The sequence below is a fragment of the Passer montanus genome, unplaced genomic scaffold, assembly GCF_014805655.1.
Source record: "Passer montanus isolate IOZ18808 unplaced genomic scaffold, ASM1480565v1 scaffold93, whole genome shotgun sequence".
Classification (NCBI taxonomy): domain Eukaryota; kingdom Metazoa; phylum Chordata; class Aves; order Passeriformes; family Passeridae; genus Passer; species Passer montanus.
In genome coordinates this window covers 126100-150705 of record NW_024374701.1, presented here as the reverse complement: position 1 = coordinate 150705, position 24606 = coordinate 126100, and the positions used below count along the sequence as shown (strand labels likewise).

The window sequence follows — 24606 nt, the reverse complement described above, 5'->3', positions numbered from 1 at the left end:
AAGTGTCACCCGAGCTGCGGGGCCGCGGGGCAGCCCCAAACCCTTCCCTGGAAAAAACCCCACTGGAAAAACGAACATTACGGATCTCTCAAAGGGTCTGGTGGCTTAGGCACAGCTCTGGGGGAGTTTCCCAAAAAAGAGGGAAAATCACCGGGATGAGAACCCTGAAATCCCGAAGCTCCGTCCTGGCACCACAATTCCCATTTAACGGCTCCAGCACGGAACAACCCACAACAAACCATGGGATGGGAGCGGCTCCTCATCCCCAAAGCTTCCCGGGGGTTGGGATGGAGCCGGAGCTCAGCCTGCTGAGCCAGCAGGGCCACGGGGAGGGGACACGAGGGGACACGAGGGGACACGGAGCAGGGGATGCCCCACGCTGGGATGTGCAGCTCCATCCCTCCTCATCCTCAAGGCCCATGGAATTCTCCTCCCTGGAAGAGGAGCAGCACCCTCAGGGTAAGCAGGTGAGCACATTGTCACTTGTCACCGCTCCTGTGGCAGCACTGGGTCTGCCAGGGAGGGGACACCCGGGTGGGACAGCCCAGAGCACCTGGAGCAGGTGAGAAGCAGCAGCTGGAGAGGTCCCAGCCGGATTTCCCAACACAAAGCTCTCCTGGAGGCACCACGATGGCACTGCCAGGTTCTTTAAGGAACTCCAGGGCTGGGGTTCTGGGTGCTGAGGATTTTGGACTTTCTGTGCTGACAGACTCTGGCTCCCGGGGGAGCACTGCATTTCACCTGAACACAAACCATCACCTCAAGCGCCAAAAAGAAAGCCAAAAATGGCACTGCAGGGGAATTCCCTGATGCCAGGAGCTCACAGAGCCTCCCATGCCACCCTCAGGGACACGCTGGTGGCCCTGAGCAGCGCCCAAGGACAGCCCCAGCCCCGAGCTGCTGCCACCCAAGGCACAAGGAGCCCACCCCAGCACCTTCCCTGGATTTATCCCGCCTGGAAAGGGCCCTGGCTGCCTCCTCTGTGGAACTGGGAAACATTCCACCCTCTTCTCCCTTTCTGGGAAAAAAGGGAAGAGGATTTTGTACTTCCAGCAGGTTCCTACAGAGGCTCCAGAGGGAGCTGTGCTGTCCCAAAGGGTGACACTGACAGCTCAGAAAGTCTTTATTTAAATACTTTATTTAAAGCTTAACGCAGTTAACTTTTATATATATATTTATATATATAGAGATAGATAGATATAAACAATTTTTTCTCTCACTTCCCTAAATGAAAGCTGGATTTAGGGGGATACATTACTTGGGGTGGGGGTTGTTGGTTTGTTTTTTTCTTCCTTCAAATAAAGTCATTTGTTATACATATAAAAATAGATTACTTGGGTCTCCTTTCAGTTACAGGTGACACAAGGGACGGACAAAAGAATGGAAGACGAGCACAAGGACCTCCAGAACGAAAAGAAAAACCAGTGGATTGAAGCATGTGGCACACTTGGAATTTATAGTGCAACAGCAAGCCAAGAACTCCACGTTCTGCGACACAAACATGGCACCACTCAGACTTGGGACACGTGGCCTTGCTCCCAGCAGGGTCACGGCTCAACAGGACATGACAGCACCAAAAACCAAAACAAGCCTGAACTTCCAAACCCTGGAACCCTCGGAGCTGGGGGTGGGGCTCTTTCCTCTTCCACGGATGTCAGCAGAGGGAAACACCGAAGGACGAGGGGACACGGGGCTTGGCACTGCACCAGGTCCTGTCCCAGGAGGAACACGACACAGCCAGCACGAGGTGGGGTCCAGGCATCCCAGAGAATTCCAGAGCATCCTAGAGAATCCCAGAGGATCCAGAGGATCCCAGAGCACCCCAGAGGATCCCAAAGAATCCCAGAGCACCCCAGAGGATCCCAGAGCACCCCAAAGCATCCCAGAGCACCCCAGAGGATCCCAGAGCACCCCAGAGGATCCCAGAGCACCCCAGAGCACTGCTCTCCATCGGAACAGGCACAGAGAAATCCAGGCAAAGGCTGAGCCACCGCGTGTCCTGCGGGGAGGGACGAGGGGACGTCCCGGGGCAGCCCAGCACCACCCCGGCATCGAGACAAAAACCCACAGCAAAAGGCCACGAATGGACCCGGAATTTGAGCCCTTCCAGGTCCGTAGTTGAGAGAACAAACTGCACTTTGGCTCCTGGCAGGGAGCTGGGGCTGCAGCGGGCCCCAGGCACGTGGCAGCAGCAGCGGCTTTGATGCCGCTCCAGGCTCGGCTGCCCGGCGGCTCCGCTCCCACTCCCACGTCTCCCATTCCACCTCCCACCCACCCCGGGACAGTCAGCCCCCGCTTCACACATTCTGCATTCCCAGCTGCTCTCCTCCACAGTGTTTTTCCCCCAGCAAAGCCACCGAGCTGTTTTGGGGGCTGTCCCCCCCAGAGTGCGGGCTGCAGACTGGCACCAGTTTGGCAACGAACTGGGATGCAAAGAGCAGTTCATAAATAAATAAGTAAACAAATAAATAAACCCACAGCACTTCTCAGCAGCTGCCAAGTAGAACCCTCATAAAAAAACAAAGCAGGGTATGGCACAAGTGAAGTTTTCTAGACCAAACTTCCAATCTCCCTCATGGTTGTGGCCTTTCCCTCCTCTTCTAAAGCAGGGGAGGGAATTTAAGGATTTAGGCAATCAGGTTTCTGTGATCACAGTGTGTGCCCATGGCTCTGTGTCCTCCTGGTTTCATTGCAGCTGCCCAATTGAAACTGGATCTGAGACAGGGACAGAAGGATAAAAAGCTTCAGGAACAAACAGTGAGCTGAGGGGGGAAAGGCCACGGCGTGAGCTCCCTCATCTCCAGGCACCCCTGGAAACACAAGGCAAACCCCAGCTCTGGAGTGGCCTCGGCACAGAGCCCTCCTGGAGGTGTGGGATCCACGGGGAACGGGCTCCATCTGCACAGAGCTCCTGAAGCAGCTCAGTTTTGGGAGCTCTCCCCGGGGCAGTGCCCAGCCGGCTCTGCCCTGCCCCACCCCAGGCCGTGCCACCTCCCTCCCGCCCGGAACTCAACCCTCAGAGTCACCAAACACCCCACAAGGCTTGAAAAACGAGCAGCACAGAGAGGGGAGGACGGACAGACAGACAGACAGACGAGCCTCAACAGCAGCAGCTGCAGGAGCCACGCTGGGCCCCGGCAGTGACAAACAGGGAAGGGCGATGGCAAGGGAGCCACACTGAGGGGGGCAGGACACAGCGAGGGGCAGGGACCGGAGCCACGACACGGGGCTGGCACTTGGGGCCCTCACAGGGGCAGGTCAGTGCTGTTGTGCCGAGTTTTCCTCGAGGTGCCATCGTCCCTGGGCAGGGCCCGCTGCAGGCTGGACATGGCCGCCGTCTTCTTGAGGTCGATGACGGCGTAGGAGTCGGTGCGGCGGGCACCGGGGCTGCCAGGGGCTGCCGCCCGCGCCTCCTGCTGCCCCTTGCAGGGCTCAGGCTCCAGCTCCACCTGGATGTAGTTGAGCTGCCGTGGAGGCTCCGGGCAGGGCCGGGGGAAGTCGAAGCTGAAGACGTTGGGCAGGCGGCTGCGCCGCGGCCTGGGCAGGAAAGCGCGGCGCGGCTCCGAGCCCGCCGAGTTCTGCAGGGGCTCCTCCTCGCCGGCCTCGGAGAAGCCATTCGGGGAGGGCGTGGGCGCCGTGCCGGCGTCCTCGTCCCTGTGCCGGGCCGGCTGCAGCTCCCAGAGCGGCGGCAGCGCCGGCAGGTTCTCGTAGTGCAGCAGCGCCGAGCGGCGCTGGCAGCAGCCCCCGTCCTCCCGGGACGCCTTGGAGCGGCCAGCCCGGCACAGGGACGAGGTGCTGGGGGCCACCAGCCCGTTGAGGTTCTCGTAGACGCACTGCGGGGACGGACAGCCCTGCTGGCACTCGTTGTTGTTGTTGGGGGGGCAGAGGTGAGGCTGGCACTCGCGGGGGTGCCGGCACAGCCGGCGGTAGCCGGAGCTGGGAGCCAGCACGAATTTCACCTCCCCTGGCTGCAGGAAGACCTGGGGGTTGCGGTCTTCCAGGGAGCAGCTGTGGTTCCTAGGGGGGAAAGGAGGGTGGGCTTCAGGCAGGGAGTGCATACAGTGCCGGCCCCTCGGCTCCGGCTCCCCGGTGTTGACGTAGGTGTGGGACTGCAAGGAGAGAAGCAGAGGGACAGTGAAAGGAGGAGACAGCACAGACCAGAGCAAAGCAGCTGAGAAGCCACCAGGAGAGGGGAATCGGTCAGTGGATGAGGAGGGAAAAGGATTTTGGAAGTTGGGGAGGTTTTTGGAGGCAAAATGTAGAAGTTGGTTTGGGAGGGAGACAACGAGAGTGCAGTGCAGATGCACACTGTGTGTCCTCACGGAGGGACACCTGCAGGAATTTCCTCATGGAAAGGCTGGTCAGGCTTTGAAGGGGCTGCCCAGGCAGGTTTGGAGTGCCCATCCCTGGAGGTGGCACCTGGAGGTGGCACTCAGTGCTCAGGGTGGGGATCAGGCACAGGTTGGATTTAATCTTTTCCGGTGATTCAGGGTTCTGTGTCACGCTCGATGCACATCTCACAAACTGTGAGCTCCAGTGGCTCACAGCTGATCCCACAACCCTCACACCTGCCCAGGCCTCCCTGGGGGTGCCTCAGACCAGCTGGGTTTTGTGAGAAAAATTCTAAAAATTCTACAACTGCGAGCAAAGAGCTGAACCCCAAAACCAAAAATAAAAAGGATCTGAATTTAGGGGTTGTGTGACAGCTGGCAGGTCACTGCCACCCAAATGCCAGTGGGTTGAGGACAGAACTCAGATTTTTGGACAGAACACCAGTTCTAGTGAAGCATAAAGAGCAGGAGCTTCCAGGAGTAAAATGAAAAAGAGAATAAAAAGAGTGACAAGGTGTGAGGATCCCCTGAGCTTTGAGAGAGGGAAACCCAGAATTGCACGGAGCAGAGTTTAGGATGGGTTTACCTGCTCCTCAGGCCCCAGGAGGGGGTGGGTAGAGTCCTCCCCCACAGAGGAATGTCTCAGGCTGCTCACTGAGGGGTGCTGGGCTGCAGAGTAGGACAGGGATTCTCCAGGGAAGCTGTGAAATCCATTGGGAAGTCCAGTGTAGCCCTGACCTGGGAGGAAAGCAAGGCAGAGGAGCATTAAATTGGTGCAAAATAGGATGATTACACTTTCAGAGTGAGCTGGGCTCTTGTGGACACCCTGGTAAAACCAAACCTGTCCAGGGGCACCCCAGTGCTGGAGCACACACACAAGGGCCAGGCCCTCCTTTAAATGTAAGGAATTCCTCATGGAGACAGGAATTGAGGCATTCCAATGCTCCAGCAGAGCCACAGCTGGCACTGCAGGAGGGCTGAGCCACCATGGGATGGGACTGTGCCACCACCCTGCCCCACAGGGGCAGCTCCTGCTCTGACTCTGCCAGGGTTGATTTGTATTACTGCATTTTTATTCTATTTTTATTTTATTTTATTTTTTCCCTAATAAAGAGCTGTTATTCCTACTCCCACATCCTCCCCTGAGAGCCCCTTAATTTCAAAATGGTAACAATCAGGAGGGAGGGGGTTTACATTCTCCATTTCAAGGGAGCTTCCTGCCTTCCCTAACAGACTTTTCAAAGCAAGACCCAGCCCAGGCCGTTCCCCTGCTGTCCCCTTACTGCTGGGGCCCTGGGGGCTGTGGGCCAGCTCCCTGTCCGAGGGGTGGCTGTTCCTGGTGATCACCACGGGCTCCTCCACCACGTTGATGCTGTTGCACTGCATCAGGTCCTGCAGCAGGTTGAAGATCTCCTCTGCTCGGGAGCACTTGAAGGCAAAAATCCCTGCCAGGGACAGAGAGGAGGGTTGGAACAGCAAGGAAAAGATCCTGATTTAAAAATAAGTGTTGTTCCCATTTCTAAATCAATTCTGATTTATTCTGCTGTTGTTTAACACCACCAAGCCACAGGAAAACAACCAAGAACCCTGTGGGTTGATGCCACCCTAATTTTTTAAGATTTTCTAAACATTCTGATGTTTACGTTCTTGTAGCAAACTTTCTCACACACCTTCTGTAAATAACTTATTGTTTTGCATTCTTTTATAAAAGAAGAGAAATTTGATGGGCTGTTGGTTTGCCCAGTGTCCCTGGAGAGGTGGCACTGTCACCCTCCAATCCACTGTCACCTTTGGAAGTCTATAAATGTTGGAGACAGAAAATAAACTTCCCTTTCTACCTTGAGAACAACAACATGTTCACATTATGTTTTTTCATGTCCCATAGTGACAGATTATTCAGGAAACAACAGCAGAAATCATGGAATAGAATGGTTTGGGTTGGAAGACACCTCCAAGATCATCCAGTTCCACTGCCACAAGCCCAGGCTGCCCTGAGCTGCATCCAGCCTGGCTTTACAGCCCCTCACCCCACACAGGTGTGGGGGGCCAGGTGAGCTGCTCCCCTCTCCCACCTGACCCCCCTGGCACCCCCTTTCCAGGGGAAAATCCAGGCTGTGACTCCTCAAAGCCCAGGAGGGAGGGATGGGAATGATTTTTAAAAACCTCTGGGATGCCAGAGTCTGTCCCCAAAGGAGCAGCCCAGCCCAGGAGCCAATCCCAGGCTGGCACACGCACACACCACAGCCATGGCAACAGGAGCAGCCTGGCAACAAGGGCTGCTCCCAAAAATCCTCATTTTCCACCTTCTGGCCAAAAAACCCCAGCTGGATCTGCCTTGCATCAGGTGGGGAGCAGCATCAGCAAGGAGGGCTCCAGGTCAAACGGATAAGCAGGATAAAATCCTACAAGGAAGGGAGAAAACTCAACAAAACACATCATCCCTCTCATTTATCTGCCTGATAAACACTCTGCAGGGCGTGGGAGCTCTGCTCCATCCCCTCTGCCTGGACCTGAACAGAACCAAACCATGCAGAGGGCAGAACTTTTACCCCTGGATTAAATTTTCACACTGATCCTCACCCCACAAAAGGCAAAGCAGAAACCAAAGGACAAATTCCCTGATGGGAGAGGAAAACCCCACTGAAATAAACATTAAAGAGCAGCAGATGCCAGTGCAGATTCACACAGACCCTGAGCACTCCCGGGAGTCCTTCTGGAGTTTACAAACACATTAACAGAATGAGGAAACAACTTTTTCTTTTCTCCCAGGGGGATGCAGATGCCAAGGAAATGTTCAGCTCTTTTAAAAAGCAACAGAGCCAGACTGGTGAAGGAACCAAGAGGCACCAGTGCAAAACTGTAATTCCTCTATTCCCAGACTATTCCAGTGCTGCTGTGACTTGGCATCAGCTCCTGGCTGAGTCACTTCCCTCTCCATGCTCACAGCTCCAGGAAAACGTGGGATTCCTTTTCCTCTGCCACAAAGTTCCCAAATCAGAGCTCTGAGCAGAACCAAACTGGGAGGATGGGACTGCAGAACCCAATATGGAAATGGAGCAAAACTTATAAAAGTGTCAAAACTCCTGACTCTGAGTCCATCTGGGGTGGAGCCATGGCCAGGCTCTTGTACTGCCCAAGGTGTGTCCTTGAAGGGGCTCCTTGGGCAGGCAGGACAGGGGACAAGGTGAGGGGACAGGGACAGCCCTTCCCCAGCAGCTCTGGGGTCACTGTCACCATATTTTAACAAAGCCCTGCTTTATTCCTTTAACTCTGTCCATGCTCTGTTGTAGGCAGCCTCCAAGGCATCAGGGGGAGAGAAATCTCAGCAGGGCTGTTCCCAGGGAGCCCCCAGGGACTGACCCTGGCTGGGGACTGACCCTGTCCCTGTCCCTGTCCCTGTCCCTGTCCCTGTCCCTGTCCCTGTCCCTGTCCCTGTCCCTGTCCCTGTCCCTGTCCCTGTCCCTGTCCCTGTCTCTGTCCCTGTCCCTGTCCCTGTCCCTGCTGTCCCCACACTGACCCTGGCTGGGCCCTGTCTCTCTCCCTGCTGCCCTGGCACGACCCTGACCCAGGCCCTGTCCCTGCTGTCCCTGTCCCTGATGTCCCCGTCCCCACTGTCCCCACTGACCCTGTCCCTGCTGTCCCTGTCCCTGTCCCTGTCCCTGTCCCTGTCCCCGTGGTCCCACACTGACCCTGTCCCTGTCCCGCACTGACCCTGACCCTGTCCCTGCTGTCCTGGCACTGTCCCTGTCCCAATTCCTTTAACTCTGTCCATGCTCTGTTGTAGGCAGCCTCCAAGGCATCAGGGGGAGAGAAATCTCAGCAGGGCTGTTCCCAGGGAGCCCCCAGGGACTGACCCTGGCTGGGGACTGACCCTGTCCCTGTCCCTGTCCCTGTCCCTGTCCCTGTCCCTGTCCCTGTCCCTGTCCCTGTCCCTGTCCCTGTCCCTGTCCCTGTCCCTGTCCCTGTCCCTGTCCCTGTCCCTGTCCCTGTCCCTGTCCCTGTCCCCATCCCGCACTGACCCTGTCCCTGTCCCCGTTGCCCCTGTCCCCATCCGCACTGACCCTGGCCGGGCCCTGTCCCTGTCCCCATCCCGCACTGACCCTGTCCCTGTCCCTGTCCCTGTCCCCGCTGTCCCTGTCCCTGTCCCTGTCCCCGCTGTCCCTGTCCCTGTCCCTGTCCCCGCTGTCCCTGTCCCTGTCCCTGTCCCCGCTGTCCCTGTCCCTGTCCCTGTCCCCGCTGTCCCTGTCCCTGTCCCTGTCCCCGCTGTCCCTGTCCCTGTCCCTGTCGCGGTCCCGCACTGACCCTGGCCGGTGTGGCAGCGGCGGCCGCTCTCGAAGGAGAAGAGGTTGGAGTCGAAGCCGTAGCGCCGCAGGCACAGGTAGGGCCAGCGCACGGCGTGGCGCCCGCGCGAGTGCAGGATCAGCTCCCGCGCCGTCAGCTCCATCACCCCCGCGCCCAGCTCGTGCCCCTCGTCATCCACGTTGGTCACCTGCGGGGACACGGGACAGCACAGCCAGGCATGACGTGCGGCTGGGAAAAGCTGCAAAAACGGCTTTTTCGAAAAATGCGTATGATGCGATCGGCTTTTCACAAATGTTAATAATATATGTGATATGTTAGAAAGTTATGCTGTATTCATTTTCTTAAGTAGGGTGTTAAATGGAGTTTTAGGTTATGACATAATGTTAAAATAGAAACTGTGCTAGATAGCCACAGGACACCTAAATCTTTCAGACAAAAAGAATTTATTGCTCTCTTATCGAGTTCTTCCCACCTCCCAGCCACCGTCAGGATTCAGAGGAAAAAGCTGGCACTGACCAGACAGAATCCTTTGTTTGAATGGAATTTATGCACCGTGTATGAATATGCAACAGGCTGTTGCTTTTAAGGGTTAACCCTCTGTTAATGTGGGTCCTTTTTCAGCCTTATTTTGCCCAAAAAAAGGTACCCAGACTGTCCCTAACTCTTTGTTTTTATTGTCTTGTATTGTCCTAAATTGTAATTGTCCAAATTTTTATTACTCTAATTATATTACTATTTTTATAACCATTTTATTACTATTAAACTATTAAAATTTTAAAAACAAGTGACTGGCGTTTTTCACAAGGTCAAATCTCCACCACCACCGAGGGATCAGGCCTGGAGAATAATTGATGGAGACTCCACCCATTTACAGGAGGTTGATCCTTTTCTTTATTAAGAAACTCATATTTTTCATTATTAAGAACCTCATGTTTTTGTAGACAGTTCTCGGAACCCTGGATGTTGAGAATTTTAGATTTTCTTAAGAGAATTTTGGGCTTTCTGTGCTGAGGGGCACAGATCCACATGAGAACACTGAATGTGACCTGGGGCTGTGGAGATTTCCAAAACTGATTGATAGCACTGGGATTAAAGGTGTGGAGTTGGTCAGAAGTGTGGTGGAAAATTTAGAGTTTGGGATTTTAGAATACAGAAATAAATATGAAGGAAGATGGAGGTTTTAGGGTGAAGGCAGGTTGTTCCTTATTACCTTCTTCACCTTCTTCCTCCTTCTTCTCCACGGGTTGGGGTGTTTTTTGTAATTGGACAGAAAAATCCACATGGATTTTTCCACAATTGTGGACTTTGAGGGATCAGTTTTTGGGTTAAAAGGGAAAATAATCTAGGTGTCATTTCTTAAGTGGAGAGTTTAGCCTTAAAAGACCTTGTACCAAGAGATATTTGGCATTTTGTGCCTTGCCAGAACAATGCTTGGGAAAGTTGTGTGTTTCTCTCTGTGGCCAGAGAGCTGCTGCCACATTGGGGAACTCCCTGGGCCTGACCACCCGATTTTCCATGAGGAAATTCCTGCTGATTTCCAGCCTAAACCTCCCCTTTTTGGGACACACAAGACTTTGGACCTGGTTAGCATAAGAGATTTGATAATCAGGATGCCTTGGCAAGAACAAACAGCTTTGAAGACTGCAAGAAGATGAAACCAGGCTGACTTTTACTGGATAAGAAAATTACATCAAGATTTCTGCCAGCGAGAGATGTTGTAAAATGCTGAAGTTTGTTCATGTGATGATTAACTCAATCATTGTAGTAAAACATTACCACCCTTCCTGAAACAGTACATTAGCATAGGTAGTCCACAATAAATTTGGACTTTTAGTCCACAATAAATTTGGACTTTTAGTCCACAATAAATTTGGACTTTTAGTCCACAATAAATTTGGACTTTTAGCCCACAATAAATTTGGACTTTTCTGACCATCTCTCAGTCTCCCTGTCTCTCTCATCATCGCTGATATCCCCTGACCCACCCTGTGGCTGTTCCAATCCTCCTGTCCTTGTTCCCTGGGATAAGACCCCAAATCCCCCTGGCTGTCCCCTCCTATGAAGGCCAGAATTCCCCCTGAGCCTCCTTTTCTCCAGGCTGAGCCCCTTCCCAGATCCCTCAGGATTCTCCAGGTGCTGCAGCTCCACTCCCTCCCCTGCAGCCCCTCCACGTGTCCCTTGCAGCGTGTCCCAGAGCTGCAGGTGTCCCTGAGCAGCCCCAAGCACTGCAATTCCATGGATTCCCCCTTTTCCTGCTGCCTTTTTCCCAGCTGCCAGCAGGGATCTGTGGCTGGCAGGAGCTCAGGGCTGGCACACAGCCCTGAGCAATGAAAGGTTTTTCTCTCCAGTCCCCCATTTCCTTGCATTTCCCAAGCAGAGGTGATTTAGCAGCAAATACAAACACATTTTCAGCAGGAGTTTCTTAAGGAAAGGGGGGAAATAAAAACCCCAAACCAGAAGTGATGAATCTGCAAATCCCCTGGAAGGATGTTTGTGAGCAGGGGCAGGAGTCTGCTCTCCCCTCGTGCAGTCAGAGCTGTCCCAGACCCTCTGATGGGGCTGGAAAGGCAAAACTTTACCTTGAATTTGGTGGGATGGTTGTCTGGGATGCTGTCTGTGCACAGACAGCTGCAGCAGCTCCCCATGACGCCAGGCAGAGAGGCAATCCCTGGGGACAGGACACAAAGGGTGGCACAATCAGATCCCAAATCCAGCTCTCCCAGCACCTCCAGCTGTGCCCTCCCCATCCCAGTGGAGCTCCAGCTCTTTGCTCTGCTCCTTGATTAAAGTCATAAATGTTAATTAAAACCAATTAGGTTTTACCTAACTTACCATTAGGCAGTTGTTGGATTTGTTGTGGAGGAGCGAGCAGGAATTCCCACTGCAGTCCCTCTATCTCCCTCAGGATTTCATGGCAAGGAGTTTCAGCTAAAACATGAGGGGAACACTCCCATCTTCCACCTGGCAAGAAGAACACAATTAAACAATGATAAAAGCAGAGAAAATTAAAAAGCAGGGAGTGGGAGAGTGACTGAACTTCCCTTCAGACAACCCAAGGAAAGCAGGTGCATTTTGTGTTTAATTAATTACATTTATATCAACACAGAAAACTCCGCACAACAATGAAAAATACACAGCTCAAAATAAATTTTAAAAAAATCAAATGAGAGATATTTTATTTCCTGGCTTTGGGATTCTACAGAGGAGTGGGGTTTAGCAGGGTGAAGGAAATAAAACTGAGCAGCCAGGGGTGGTGAGGCAGCTGCTGCTGCTGAGGAATGTGAAGGTGCCTTCACTGCAGGGAAGGTCCTTCAGGGTCAGAGAACCAGCAGCTGCTCTGCTTTGGAGTAGGAGAAGCAACAAAAAAAGGCCAGAAAGCACAAAAACTCTGATATCTGACCCAGAAAACACAAAAATTCTGATATGTGACCCAGTCAGGGCGAGGATCAGGCAGGGAGGAATGCTCCTGTGGTTTGCACTCACACTGAGAAAAACTCCTGGTTGTTTTTTTTTTTAATTGTAGTGAGAAATGGGAAATTCTGCTGTCCCTGATGGGAACTTGGGCAGGTGACAGGGGATGATGCCAGGTGTGCCCTGAGAGCAGCTCAGGGTCTCCCTCTGATCCACCAGGATCCCCAGCCCGGTACCAGGGCAGGAATGGCAATTTGGGACCCTCCTGCCACTGGAAACCTCTGTTTGGGACCCTCTTTCTATCTGGGACCTCCTTCCACTGGAAACCTCTTTCCATTGGAAAGTTTATTCCATTGGAAACCTCTTTCTACTGGAAACCTCCTTCCATTGGGAACCTCTTTCCATTGGAAACCTCTTTATTTGGGACCTTCTTTCCATTGGAAATCTCTTTCCATTGGGACCTTCTTTCCACTGGAAATCCCCTTCCATTGGAAACCTCTTTATTTGGGACCCTCTTTCCATTTGGAACCTCTTTCCCCTGGAAACTTTTCCACTGGAAACCTTTTTCCATTGGGACCCTCTTTCCATTGGAAACTTCTTTATTTGGGACCTTCTTTCCATTGGAAATCCCTTTCCATTGGAAATCTCTTTCCATTTGGAACCTCTTTATTTGGGACCCTCTTTCCATTGGAAATCCCTTTCCATTGGAAATCTCTTTCCACTCCCCTCTCCCTGTGCCAGGCTGCCTCCCCCTCCTCCCAGTGAAACCCAGCTCAGAGTGGCAGAGCTGCCCTGGGCCCCTTCCAGTGTGGAGGGAGGGGGAAGAGCCCCACTGGAGCTGCCCAAGGGTCCCATTCCACTTCACATCAAAACAGCCCCATAAATCACCTCCCACTGCAGCTCTGTGCCTTCCCTTTGGCCCCTGGAGAATTCCCCACCGTGCCCCAGCCCTGCCAAGTGCCCAGGAGAGGAAAGTTTCTTTCTGTGCAAGCTGAGAACAAACAAAAGGCGGTGCCAGCTGCCCTCCTGCACACACCTGCCAGCCCTAGAGCAGCACCACACCTTCCCCGTGCCACCCCACACCCTGCCCCAGCCTGCTGCTGCTGCTCCTAAATCTGCAGGGATTTATTCCCCTCTCAGCCTGGGCTCTCCCACTCCCACCTCAGCAATTCTCTCAGGAATAAGAGCTGGGAGAAAACATTCTGCCTTTTCTCCTGTTTCTCCACTCCTCTCCCTCCACCCCATCTGTGAGGGGTCAGCTGAAGTGCTGTGGCTCAGCAAGGACACTGAGAACTGAGAACTGAACAAATGAAGTAAAAAACCACCAGGAGCTCCCCGAGCCCTCCCTCAGCAGCATTCCTTCCACACAGCCACCGAGACTCCCGACTCTCCAGAATCCTGCTCTGCACTTCCAGCTCACCTCCCCACACCTGCCTGCCAGTCCAGAGCCCAGCCAGTCCCTCAACCCACCCCAAGAGCCCAGCCAGTCCCTAAAACCACCCCAAGAGCCCAGCCCTAACCCTAAACCCTAACCCTAACCCTAAACCCTAACCCTAACNNNNCATCCCACGAGCCCAGCCAGTCCCTAACCCCATCCCAAGAGCCCAGCCAGTCCCTAAAACCACCCCAAGAGCCCAGCCAGATGAAGGGATGAGGACAGGGATGGAGAGATGAGGAAGGGGATGGAGGGAGCAGGACGGGGATGGAGGGATGAGGGGATGGAGGGATGAGGATGGGGATGGAGGGAGCAGGACGGGGATGGAGGGATGAGGGGATGGAGGGAGCAGGATGGGGATGGAGGGAGCAGGATGGGGATGGAGGGAGCAGGACGGGGATGGAGGGAGCAGGACGGGGGTGGAGGGATGAAGACGGGGATGGAGGGATGAGGACGGGGATGGAGGGAGCAGGACAGGGATGGAGGGATGAGGGGCAGGATGGGGATGGAGGGATGAGGATGGGGATGGAGGGATGAGGACGGGGATGGAGGGATGAGGGAATGGAGGGCGCAGGACGGGCCTGCAGAGCCCGTGGGGACGAGGGGCCTGAGGAAGGGGCGAGTCCCGGGGGGCTCCGGGCAATGGGCTGCGAGGGGCGGCCGGGGCAGCCGGGGAGGGCACGAGGGGAGGGACGGGGGCGATGCCCGGCCCGCTCCAGGCGCTGCTCGGTACCTGAGGCGCTCCCGGCTCCGCCGTCCGGGACCTGCGGCCCGGAGCCCCCGGCCCGGCCCTTCCCGGAGCACGGAGCGCGTCGGGGCCCCCGGCCCGGCCCTTCCCGGGGCCCGGGGGGATTTGGGGGGTCTGCAGTAGACGGAGACTCTAGGTGTCACTCGGGAAGCCGCGGTGCCCTGCCTGTCCCCCCGTGCCCAGAGGACTTTGCCCAGGGATCCGTCCGGCCTGGGGGGAGCGGGGGACGAGGGGGGCCCTGTCACCACCCGCGGGGACAAAGTCCAGACAGCTCCGGGCCAGGGTAAAGCTGCAGGGACCGAGCTCGGAGTGGGTGACAGCAGAAAAACAGCGTGGGGACATCAAAGGGAGCCTGGGCAGTGCCAGCTCCTCCTCCTCCTCTTCCTCCTCCTCCTCCTCCCGATTCTCCCCCAGCTCAGGGGATTGTGCAGACGATCCCCAAAAGGTTTGGGCTGGAAGAAACTTTAAAAATCGCTTTCCTGCCACGGACAGGGACAATTCCCACTGTCCCAGGCTGCTCCAGGTGGGAGGTATGCAGGTACCTGGATGTTTGGGTATCCAGGCTACCTAAAAACAGAGAGCAAATAGAATTGGAAAATAAAGAGCAGTTTTGTTTTTTAAAGGGCCTTCAGGTGCATTTAGGGCAGGTGGAGCCCACCCAAAAATGGACCACGGGTCATGGGGTTTCACACTTTTATAAGGTTTGGGTCATTTGTGTATTGGGGGTTAATTTTCAAATTACAGATTCAGGTAATGAAGTCACTGACCCCAAGTTTGCTCCCCCCCAAATAAATCACTTTTGTTTCCATCTCTCAGGCCTGAGGCAGGGAGGTGTCCCTGATTCCCTGGAGAGGAAAGGTTTTGTAAAATGGGGAAGCAGCAGCTGGCACTGTGTATGGAGTTTGGAGTTCTACACTGAAGAACTGCAGCATTATAAATGTATGGAAAAGATAAAAGCCAAAATCCCAAGAAAGCATCACAAACCCCACCCAGCCTGGCCTCGGACACTTCCAGGGATGGAGCAACCACTTCCATAAAGCAGCAGCACCACAACCTGTGCCCCAGCACCGCCCTGCCCTGCCTCACCCAGCGGTGCCACGGAGCCTGGCACCTCCAAACCACCACCCCTGTGCCCTTTGCTGCCCCAGCCCCGATCCCAGCAGCAGCACCAGCCACCTGCACCCCTCAGGGCTCCCAAACCCAGCCACAGCTCCGGGACCACGCAGGTGGCACAGATCCAGCCCGGCCCCTGCAGATGTTCAGGGTTTTTGGGGATGCTGTGACAATTCTCGTCCCCAGAGTCACATCAGCGGGCAGGAAAATCTTACAGCACGGTGAGAAACACAAGCAGGACGCTGTGCCTCGCGTCTGGCTCTGAGAAATTTTCCCCTGAGTCCTGCCCGGGTGGAATTGCTGCAGCCGGAGCCGGTCTGGGATGGCTCGAGGAGCCTCGTCAGGTGCGCAGGGCTTGTGGAAACTGGGACATCCTGACTTGCCGCTGGCTAACTCCTTTGTGAGAGCCCAGCCGGAGTTTCTCCACCTCTAAATTGGGGTGTAATGACACTTCCCCCTCTTTCATGAAGCTTCAAGTCTTTCTGATCTCGGCAGGGAAATAAATCACCGCGCGGGATCATAAAAGTCATCAAACGGCAACCTGGGGTGAACCGAGCCGCAGATGGAGGGCAGGGCGCGGGCGCTCGGGAAATGAGAGGTAGGAGCGAGGCAGATGTCATCGGCAGCTCCTTCCCCTGTAGGGTTAATGTCCTCCCCCCCCTTCCCCTCCCTGCCTGCCCTGGAATTCCAGCCATTGGCTGGCTCCCGAGGTTTAGGCTAAAAAGCCTCTAATTAGGACCCCGGCTGCCGCGGAGCCAGTGCCTGGGCAGGCAGGGGAAAAAAAATAAAAAGAGAGAGAGGAAAGAAAGGAAAAAAAAAAAAGTGTTTCCCTGCCTGAGCTTGGATGTTTTCCTTTCGCTTTGCAAAGTTTTCCCAGGCCAGGCTCCATTCCCTGGCGTGCTCCGGAGCAGGGCGGGACGGCGGCGGCCGGCGCGGGGCTGGAGCGGGCGGCCGAGCCCGGAGCGGCGGAGAGCGGGGCCCGGAGCGCCGGGAAGGGGCAGGTACGGCTAAAAGTGACACTGGAAGGGACTGAGGGGGCTGCCGGGCTCGGCTCGCCCGGCTCCGAGGGGAGATGGAGGTGGGGGAGAGGGAGGTGGAGAGGAGGGGGCAGCGGGAGGGTGCTGCTGCGAGGGGAAGGGGACGGGGATGAGGCGGAGCAGGGGGGTTTGGGCTGTTTGGAGATTATATCGCTGTCCCCGCGGTCTTTGTTTTCGGGAAGTGTCCCCTGAGAGCAGGAGGTGACGCCCGTTCCATCGTGCCAGGCTCTGCCAGCCCGCAGCGGGCAGGTGCGCGGGCACAGCGCTGCTTCCACCATCGCTGCTGCGGCTGGGGCTGGCCGGGAACGGGTTAAACCGGGGTCGGGGATGGAGCTGGGACCCCTTGGACCTGCCGGGGTGAAGTCTGGTGGCCACAGGGAGGGGTGGGGGCCTTCGCTGTGGTGGTCACCAGAGAGGAGGGGTCGCGAGTCTCCATCCCGGTGGTCGCGGGGAGGGTGGAGTGAGGGGTCTTCATTCGCGGGGAGGGTGGAGTGAGGCGTCCCTCCTCTTCCCGTGGCCACTGGGGAGAGGAGGGGTCGCGAGTCTCCATCCCGGTGGCCGCAGGGAGAGGAGGGGCGGGGGTCTCGGTCCGTACCTGCGGGTGCAGGAATGGGCGAGCCAGGGTGGGTTAAGGGGTTCCAGCTCCCTGCCGTGCCTGCGGGACGGAGCGAAAACACAGCAGGAAAAGCCCTTGGCAGCGCTGGCACATCCCCCGGTGAGCCAGCAGGGCACGGTCCCCTCTGGTGCCAGGGGGCAGAGTGGCAGAGCAGGACGCTGAGACCCTCCCCCATCATTTGGGGGGCTGCAAAGGCGTTTTTAACGCCACCACTCTGCTGTGCCCAGCGGTGGCACCACGGGCTGCTCCACCCGGTGCCACCCCAGGTCCAAAAGGCACCGTGGGCTCCTCGGTGCGACCGGCTCCCGGTCGGGCAGGACTTGCTGCTCCGGCTCTCCTTGCCAGCCCTCGGCTTATCTCGCCCCAAAAGATGCATCTTTATTGCTCTGCATCTTTATTGCTCTGCATCTTTGTTGCTCCCCGGCTTTTTTTCCTGCTCCTGCAGCGCAGCTGTGTTGACGGGAGCTCAAGCACAAACAGGTTATCCCGTGGGTGAGGCCAGCGCGGAGCTGCGCCCCTGCGAGCTGCCAGTGCTGCTCTGAGGGGCTTTTTGGAGAGGTTCTGTTTCCCTGGGGAAACACAGAAGGAAATTGGAGGCAGGGATGCGGCTCCACAGGGAGCCTGGGCTGAATTCCGAGCAGGCTGAGCCGCGAGTTAATGTGTGACCTTGGCAGCAGAGGGCTGCGAGCCCGCACGGGCTCCCGCAGCCAGCTGGAGACGGGGGCTGCTCCCGCCGAGCCAAATCAGATTAGTATTCCCAGGAATTTCAGCTTCTTTGTGCCCAGGGAGCCGCGACGGCTTCCGATGCTTTGGAGAGCCAGGGGAGCGCGGGCAAAAACGCATCCGGAGGAGCTCCCACCGGCAGGACAGAGGATCTGCAGCCAAGGCGATGCCAGGCAGTGCCACCCAGCCCGCCCGACTGGTCTGTCACTCGTCCCTTCTCGGGGGCTGGCTGGCAGGGAGAGGCAGCTCCCCCAGAGTGCCAGCACGGTGCCAAGGCTGGGAGCATCCCCGTGCCCCCCGGCAGGGAAGGGAGGCACCAGCAGCGCCCGGAGGCAGCGAGGGAGGGCAGGAAGGAAGAGGGGACAGGCCCGGGGAGCAGAGGAGCCAGACCTGTCGGGGCTGCCTGCCTCTTTAGCATGGGAGGCGCGTACCTCTGTCACCGTCTGGGGCTAATTACAGGGACTTGTTTACAGCCCAGACGGCTGCCAGCCGGCGTAATCGCATCAAACCGGGCTGGGCTGGGCTCTGCGGCACATCCCCGCGCGTTCCCAGCAGCCGGGAGCCCGGCCCGAGCCGCCCTCCCCCGGTGTCACCCCCCCGTGCCTTGGGATGGGGTCCCGGTGCCCCTCGGGGCTGGCACTGCCAGCCCCCCCCGAGTCCCCAGAGCATCGCAGGGGTCTAATTAACAGCACGGTTCCAGGAGATTACACAAATGCAGCTTGGAGGCTTAATGAGCCCGGGAACGCCCCCACCTCCCGCGGGAGGCAGAAATGGGGGCACCTTTCCCAAACCAGCAGCAGCAGAGCTGGGGCTGCACACCAGGGTCCCCACTCGGCGTGCCAGGGTCTCCCCCAGCCCTGCTCCTCCCTGGCCCTGCTGTGGTCCCTCACCAAGCCAGCAAGGCACTTTTTGGGCAGCAAACACACAGTAAATCCAGATTATTTCATCCCTATCCCAAAGCACAGCTTTGAACAACACCCCACAACCAGCCCTGCGTCCCCCCCGGGCTGCCCCGGGGTTCCAGACCCCAAACGGCAGGAAAAAGCCAGCAGGCCTTTTGTTTTATCTCTCTGATTAGCAGATCTGCGGCGTTAATCATTGACCCGGCAGCGGGGCAGGGAAACCTGAGCTGCCCCGGCTGATCCCACTGCTCCCGGCCACAGCCCAGCAGCCTCGGGAAGGGCTGGAGGTGCTTGCTGGGAGCACTGGGGACACTGGGATGTCCCTGGCAGGGGGGACACACCAGCAGGGAATGGATCCTCGTGGTGGCAGAAGTGTTGGGAGAGCCAAAATTTCGTGCTGTGGGGGTTCCCACCCCTCATCCCTGAGACCGTTTTGTGCATGGAACATTTGGAACATTTTCCAGAGGGGTTGATCCATCCGTGGTGGGCGTTGCAGGGGTGAATCCCTGGGCGTGTTGGATCACAGCCCCGTGATTTCCCCCCTCCATCCCAGCCTGGCTCCCCGTGGCAGGGCAGGAAGCGCGGGCTGAGGCCGTCAGGCTCTGGGCTGGCATCCAGGGAACCCCAGGAGCCACCACATCAGCACCTCGCCTTTGTTTTGGGAAGCCGGGGCAGGAAGGAAGCGCGGCGCTGGAAAGAGCCCGCCTGGGGAGGAGGGGACGGCTCCAGATGGGTTTCCACCGCCTCACCCCGAGCCAGGCGTGTGCTGTGGGCTGGGACAGCCGGGCAGGAACAGCCCTGGGCAGAACAATGGCAGCCCGAGGGGAAGGAATTATTTTCCACTGAGCTGGGCTCAGCCTCGGACTGTTCCCACTCAGGGATGGGCCACTAGACCCGGGATTAGCTGTGGCATCTGGGGGAAACCTCCTGCTGTGGGTGTTGCTGTTTTCCAAAGCCTGTTCCAGTTTGAGCTTGGGCATTTGGGGTCTTCCCTGCCTGGCTTCATCCCCATCCCCATCCCATGTATCCCATCCCATCCCACAGATCCCATCCCATCCCATGGATCCCGTCCCATGCCATGGATCCCATCCCATCCCATTCCCATCCTATGGATCCCATCCCATGGATCCCATTCCATGGATCCCGTCCCATGCCATGGATCCCATCCCACCCCCATCCCATCCCATCCCATCCCATCCCATCCCATCCCATCCCATCCCATCCCATCCCGCTCAAAGCCCCAGCCCTGCCAGCTACCATTGGTGTGGGTTCACTGTAACCCCCAAAGAGAAAGGAACTCCCCCAAAAATCCCTTGGATTCCCGCAGTGTTCAGCCAAAGATCTCGAGGCCGTGGTGCCTTGGAGCATCATCCAGCTGGACGTGGCCCAGTGTCCCTCTGAGGGACAAGGCCTGCTTGTCCTGCTGCCGCAGGGACACCGGATCCGTGTCCAGGGCTGGATCCCTGCTCCCCGCCCCGTGTGTGACCCCGGTGCTCTGTCCCCAGCGGATGTCCCTGCCGAGCCCTGCATGGCCCCAGCGGGACGAGCCCTCTCCCTGCGGCACCACCGGGGGCCTCCCCCCGGCCTCGTCCGACAGCGACTCCGGCTGTGCCCTGGAAGAGTACCCGGAGCCCCCCGAGGTGGGCAGTCCCCGCTCTCCCCAGCCCCGCGTGGCTCCCACACCGCAGCGCCTCATTTCTGGGGTTAAACGCACGTTTTATTGCCATAAACACAATTTGATCCCCTCTGACATGGCTGTTTGTCCCCAGGTCCCGCCGTGCTTCGGGCCCCCGCCGGGCTCTCCCTCGGAGCGGAGCCGGCTCCGCGCCAGAGCCCTCCTGCAGCAGCTGCCGCCCCAGGACTGCGATGTGAGACCCCTCCTTCGGCTGCTGCCCCCTCCCCGGGCTCTCCTGCTGTGGAGATGCCTAAAAACAGAGGCCAGGCCAAATTAAGGGGATAAAAAGCAGATTTGTTTATTGGAGGGCCTTGAGATACATTTAGGGCAGATGAAGCCCACCCAAAAATGGACCATGGGTCATGGGTTTCACCTGTTTGAGTAGTTTTGAACTTTTATAAGTTTGGGCCATTTGCATATTGGGGGCTAATTTTCCAATTACAGCTTCAGGTAATGAAGTCATTGACCCCCCAATTTGCTCCCCCAACTCGCTTTTGTTTCCATCTCCCGGGCCTGAGGCAGTGAGGTGTCCTTGATTCCTAGGCCTGGAGAGGAATTGTGTCTGCCCAAAAATCTGACACTGCGTGTGGAGCTTAGAGTCACACACTAAAGAATCACGGGATTATAAATGTATGGAAAAGATAAAAAACCAAACCCCCAAGGGCTCAGAGGGCAGCCCCTGACCGCCGTGCCCCACAGGAGCGGTACTGCCCCGGCCTCGCCGAGGAGGAGCGGCGCCAGCTCCGCGCCTTCAGCGCCCGCCGCAGACAGGAGGCTCAGGGACAGGGCCTGGCGTGTCCCGTGCCGGGTCCCTGCCACGGCTGTCCCTGCAGGAAGGTGAGGTGTCCCCTCCAGCTCCCGTTCCCTGCCAGGGACCCATCCCCAGAAGCCAGCCCTGCCCCAAACCCCCGTGTCCCCCTCCTTGCAGTGCGGCCGGAGGCTGAACAAAGGCGACCCGGGGATTTCAGCGTCTCGCCTGGGCGACCACTTCTGGCACCCGTCCTGCTTCTCCTGCCACTTCTGCCACCAGCAGCTGGTGGATCTCATCTACTTCCAGCAGGATGGGAGGATCTACTGCGGCCGGCACCACGCCGAGCTCTTCCGACCCCGCTGCGCCTCCTGCGACCAGGTGGGTGCCGGGCAGGGAGAGCCTTTGACCTGCCTTTGGCTGTTAAACACCCCCGGGCTCCAAATCCATCAAAACCACCGATGGGCTGGAGGAATGTTCCCTCCTGAGACCCCCACGGGCTGCGGGCCCGGCGCACCGAAGCGCCACGGCGTTCCCAGCGGCGCGCTGAGAGCCTGGCGCTCGTTCCCCCCCTTCCAGCTGATCTTCATGGAGGAGTGCATCGAGGCCGAGGGCCGGCGCTGGCACCCGGAGCACTTCTGCTGCCTGGAGTGCGACGAGCCCCTGCGCGGCCAGCGCTACGTCATGCGCAGCGGCCGGCCCTGCTGCCGGGGCTGCTTCGAGAGCCTCTTCGCCGAGCCCTGCCAGGCCTGCGGGGACCCCATCGGTACGGCCGCCGCCCCGCGGGGCGCCCGGGCCCTGCCAGCACGCGTTCTGGGGGGGGTTATTGGGTTTTGGTGGGGTTTCATTGGGTTTTGGTGGGTTTTTGGTGGGTCTGATTTGGTTTTGGTGGGGTTTATTGGTTTTTGGTGGGTTTTATTGATTTTTTGCGGGTTTTATTGTGTTGTGGTGTGTTTTATTGGTTTTTGGTGTGTTTTATTGGTTTTTTGGTGGGGTTTATTGGTTTTTGGGGGGTTTTACTGGTTTTTGGCGGGGTTTATTGGGTTTTGGTGGGTTTTATTGGGTTTTGGTGGGTTTTATTGGGTTTTGGTGGGTTTTATTGGTTTTGGTGGGTTTTATTGATTTTTGGTGGGTTTTATTGGGTTTTGGTGGGTTTTATTGAATTTTGGTGGGTTTTATTGATTTTTGGTGGGTTTTATTGGGTTTTGGTGGGGTTTCCTTGGTTTTGGTGGGTTTTATTGGGTGTTGGTGGGTTTTTATTGGTTTTTAGTGGGTTTTATTGGTTTTTGGTGAGTTTTGTTGGTTTTTGGTGGGTTTTTATTGGTTTTGGTGGGTTTTTATTGATTTTGGTGGGTTTTATTGGTTTTTGGTAGGGTTTATTTGTTTTGAGTGTGTTTTTATTGGGTTTTGGCGAGTTTTATTGGGTTTTGGTGTGTTTTATTAGTTTTTGGTGGGTTTTATTGGTTTTTGGTGGGTTTTATTGGGTTTTGGTGGAGTTTATTGGTTTTTAGTGGGTTTATTGGTTTTTGGCAGTTTTTATTGGTTTTTGGTGAGTTGTATTGGGATTTTTTGTGGGGTTTATTGGTTTTTGGTGGTTTTTACTGTTTTTTTGGTGGGTTTTATTGGCTTTTGGTGAGTTTTATTGGGTTTTGGTGGGGTTTATTGGTTTTTGGTGGTTTTTATTGGTTTTTGGTGGCTTTTATTGGTTTTTGGTGGGTTTTATTGATTTTGGTGGTGTTTATTGGTTTTTGATGGTTTTTATTGGGTTTTTTTGGTGGTTTTTATTGGTTTTTGGTTGGGTTTTATTGTTTTTTTTGTTTTGGAGACCCTTCCCCTCACCCGTGGCTGCCCCGCAGGCGCCGACAGCGAGCAGGTCACGCACCAGGGGCTGCACTGGCACGCCCGAGCCGCCTGCTTCTGCTGCAGCCTGTGCCGGGCCCCGCTGCGGGGCCAGCCCCTCACCTGCCGCCGCGGCCGCCTCTTCTGCTCCGACACCTGCGGCCGCGGCCAGGACGCCTCTTCCACCGCCTCCGACTCCTCCGACTCGGCGTTCGCCTCCGCGCCGTCCCCCGACTGCACGGCCCTGCCCCGAGCCGCGGGGGGCTGCAGGCAGCGCGGGGAAGGGGAGGGTAGGATGCTGCTGGAGGGGGTGGCAGGGGGAAAATCCAGGGATTTGGGGGCTGGTAGGATGCTGCTGGAGGGGGTGGGAGAAAATCCAGGGATTTTGGGGCTGGTAGGATCCTGCTCTTTTCGGGTGGGAGAAAATCCAGGGATTTTGGGGCTGGTAGGATCCTGCTCTTTTGGGGTGGGAGGGGAGAAAATCCAGGGATTTTGGGGCTGGTAGGATCCTGCTCTTTTGGGGTGTGAGGGGAGAAAATCCAGGGATTTTGGGGCTGGTAGGATCCTGCTCTTTTGGGGTGGGAGAAAATCCAGGGATTTTGGGGCTGGTAGGATCCTGCTGGATGGGGTGGGAGGGGAGCAGGAGCAAATCCAGGCTCTGAGGACTTTTTTGGGAACGTCACACCATGGGAATTGGTGATAAACTCCCCACGGTGGGAGCTGGGAGTGGGTGGTGCCACCCCGTTGTGTCCCGAGACCGCCCTTGCTGTGGGAGGGCAGGCTCAGCCTCTCCTTCCTCCCTTCCTCCCCCCTCCCCTCTTCCAGAGGCGTTTTCGGATCAGGCCCCAGTGCACCCCGCGTTCAGGAGCCCCGAGGATCTCGGAGCCGCCGCACGGGAGCAGAGCAGCGACGCTGCCAAGGAGCACCCAGGGGTGCTGGCACCCCCAGCCGGCCACCCCTCGGCCCCCCAGCCTGGGCCCAACGAGCCCAGAGCCTCGGGCCACCCGCTTTTGGGGGCCCCTGAACCCCGAAGAGCTGCAGGCAGTGGAAATGCACAGCTCCAAGCGGGCACCTCCGCTCCCCGACACAGCCCCCGGGCAGAGGATGGCACGGAGGAGGACGACTCCTGGTGTCCCACCTGCTCCTCATCTTCGGACTCAGACTCGGAGGAGGAGGGTTTCTTTTTCGGGAAGCCCATCCCCAAGCCCGGGATGAATTCCCTGGGCAGGGAGCCCCCAGGGAGGGGCAGGGGCAGGACGGCCAAGCACTGCAGCGTGTCCTAACGGCGGGTCTGGGCTCCCCGAGTGGCACTGCCAGGTCCTGCCACGGCCCCAGCGCATTCCAAGCACATCCTGGAGGCGGCCCAAGGCTGGTGGGAGAAGCTGCTGGGATCCCTGCCCCCGGCAGCTGCTGGCAGAGCAGAACCTGCAGCTCCTGCCGTGATTAGGAACGGGTAAAGCAGGACGGGAGCGGGGCCGGGCCGGCCTCGGAGAGCGGCTGAGCTGCAGACAAGGGCAGCTGCCTGCACCCCCCCACTGCTGGGGACCACCGGGGCTCCTTCCCTGGACTGCTCTGTGCCCCAGTGCCACCCCTGTCCATCCCTGGTGGCACCGTGTCCTGCTGCCACCACGGGGCGCGGCTCTGCTGCCGCCGGTGACGAAGCTGCAATAAAGTCTGGCTGAAATCTGAACGCAGGGTCTGCCCTGTTCCTTCCCGGCCCATTGTG

At 57.1% G+C, this 24606-nt stretch overlaps 2 protein-coding genes across 5 annotated transcripts; one reads left to right on the top strand and one right to left on the bottom strand.

The window, feature by feature from the left end:
- Window positions 1–1119: 1119 nt before the first annotated feature.
- FRS3 (fibroblast growth factor receptor substrate 3) lies at window positions 1120–14344 on the bottom strand. 2 transcript variants are annotated; one of them, XM_039695959.1, is made up of 7 exons: window positions 14213–14344; window positions 11466–11594; window positions 11213–11301; window positions 8634–8820; window positions 5615–5776; window positions 4918–5069; window positions 1120–4109 (listed from the first exon to the last, which is right to left on the bottom strand). In XM_039695959.1, the coding sequence occupies exons 3-7, from the start codon at window positions 11276–11278 to the stop codon at window positions 3246–3248; spliced, it is 1431 nt and encodes a 476-aa protein (XP_039551893.1). In that variant the 5' UTR covers window positions 11279–11301; window positions 11466–11594; window positions 14213–14344; the 3' UTR covers window positions 1120–3245. The 2 variants fall into 2 exon arrangements, with proteins under 2 accessions (XP_039551893.1, XP_039551895.1); XM_039695961.1 differs by having other exon boundaries at window positions 3292–4017; window positions 14213–14343.
- Window positions 14345–14379: 35 nt separating this feature from the next.
- PRICKLE4 (prickle planar cell polarity protein 4) lies at window positions 14380–24569 on the top strand. 3 transcript variants are annotated; one of them, XM_039695957.1, is made up of 11 exons: window positions 14380–14510; window positions 15044–15684; window positions 15836–15938; window positions 16209–16341; window positions 20124–20258; window positions 20388–20486; window positions 20993–21130; window positions 21222–21422; window positions 21621–21807; window positions 22898–23170; window positions 23706–24569. In XM_039695957.1, exons 5-11 carry the CDS (start codon window positions 20127–20129, stop codon window positions 24161–24163), a joined length of 1488 nt encoding a protein of 495 aa, XP_039551891.1. In that variant the 5' UTR covers window positions 14380–14510; window positions 15044–15684; window positions 15836–15938; window positions 16209–16341; window positions 20124–20126; the 3' UTR covers window positions 24164–24569. The 3 variants fall into 3 exon arrangements, with proteins under 3 accessions (XP_039551891.1, XP_039551890.1, XP_039551892.1); XM_039695956.1 differs by having other exon boundaries at window positions 14480–14672; XM_039695958.1 differs by lacking the exons at window positions 14380–14510; window positions 15044–15684; window positions 15836–15938 and having other exon boundaries at window positions 16102–16341.
- The last annotated feature ends 37 nt before the right edge of the window (window positions 24570–24606 follow it).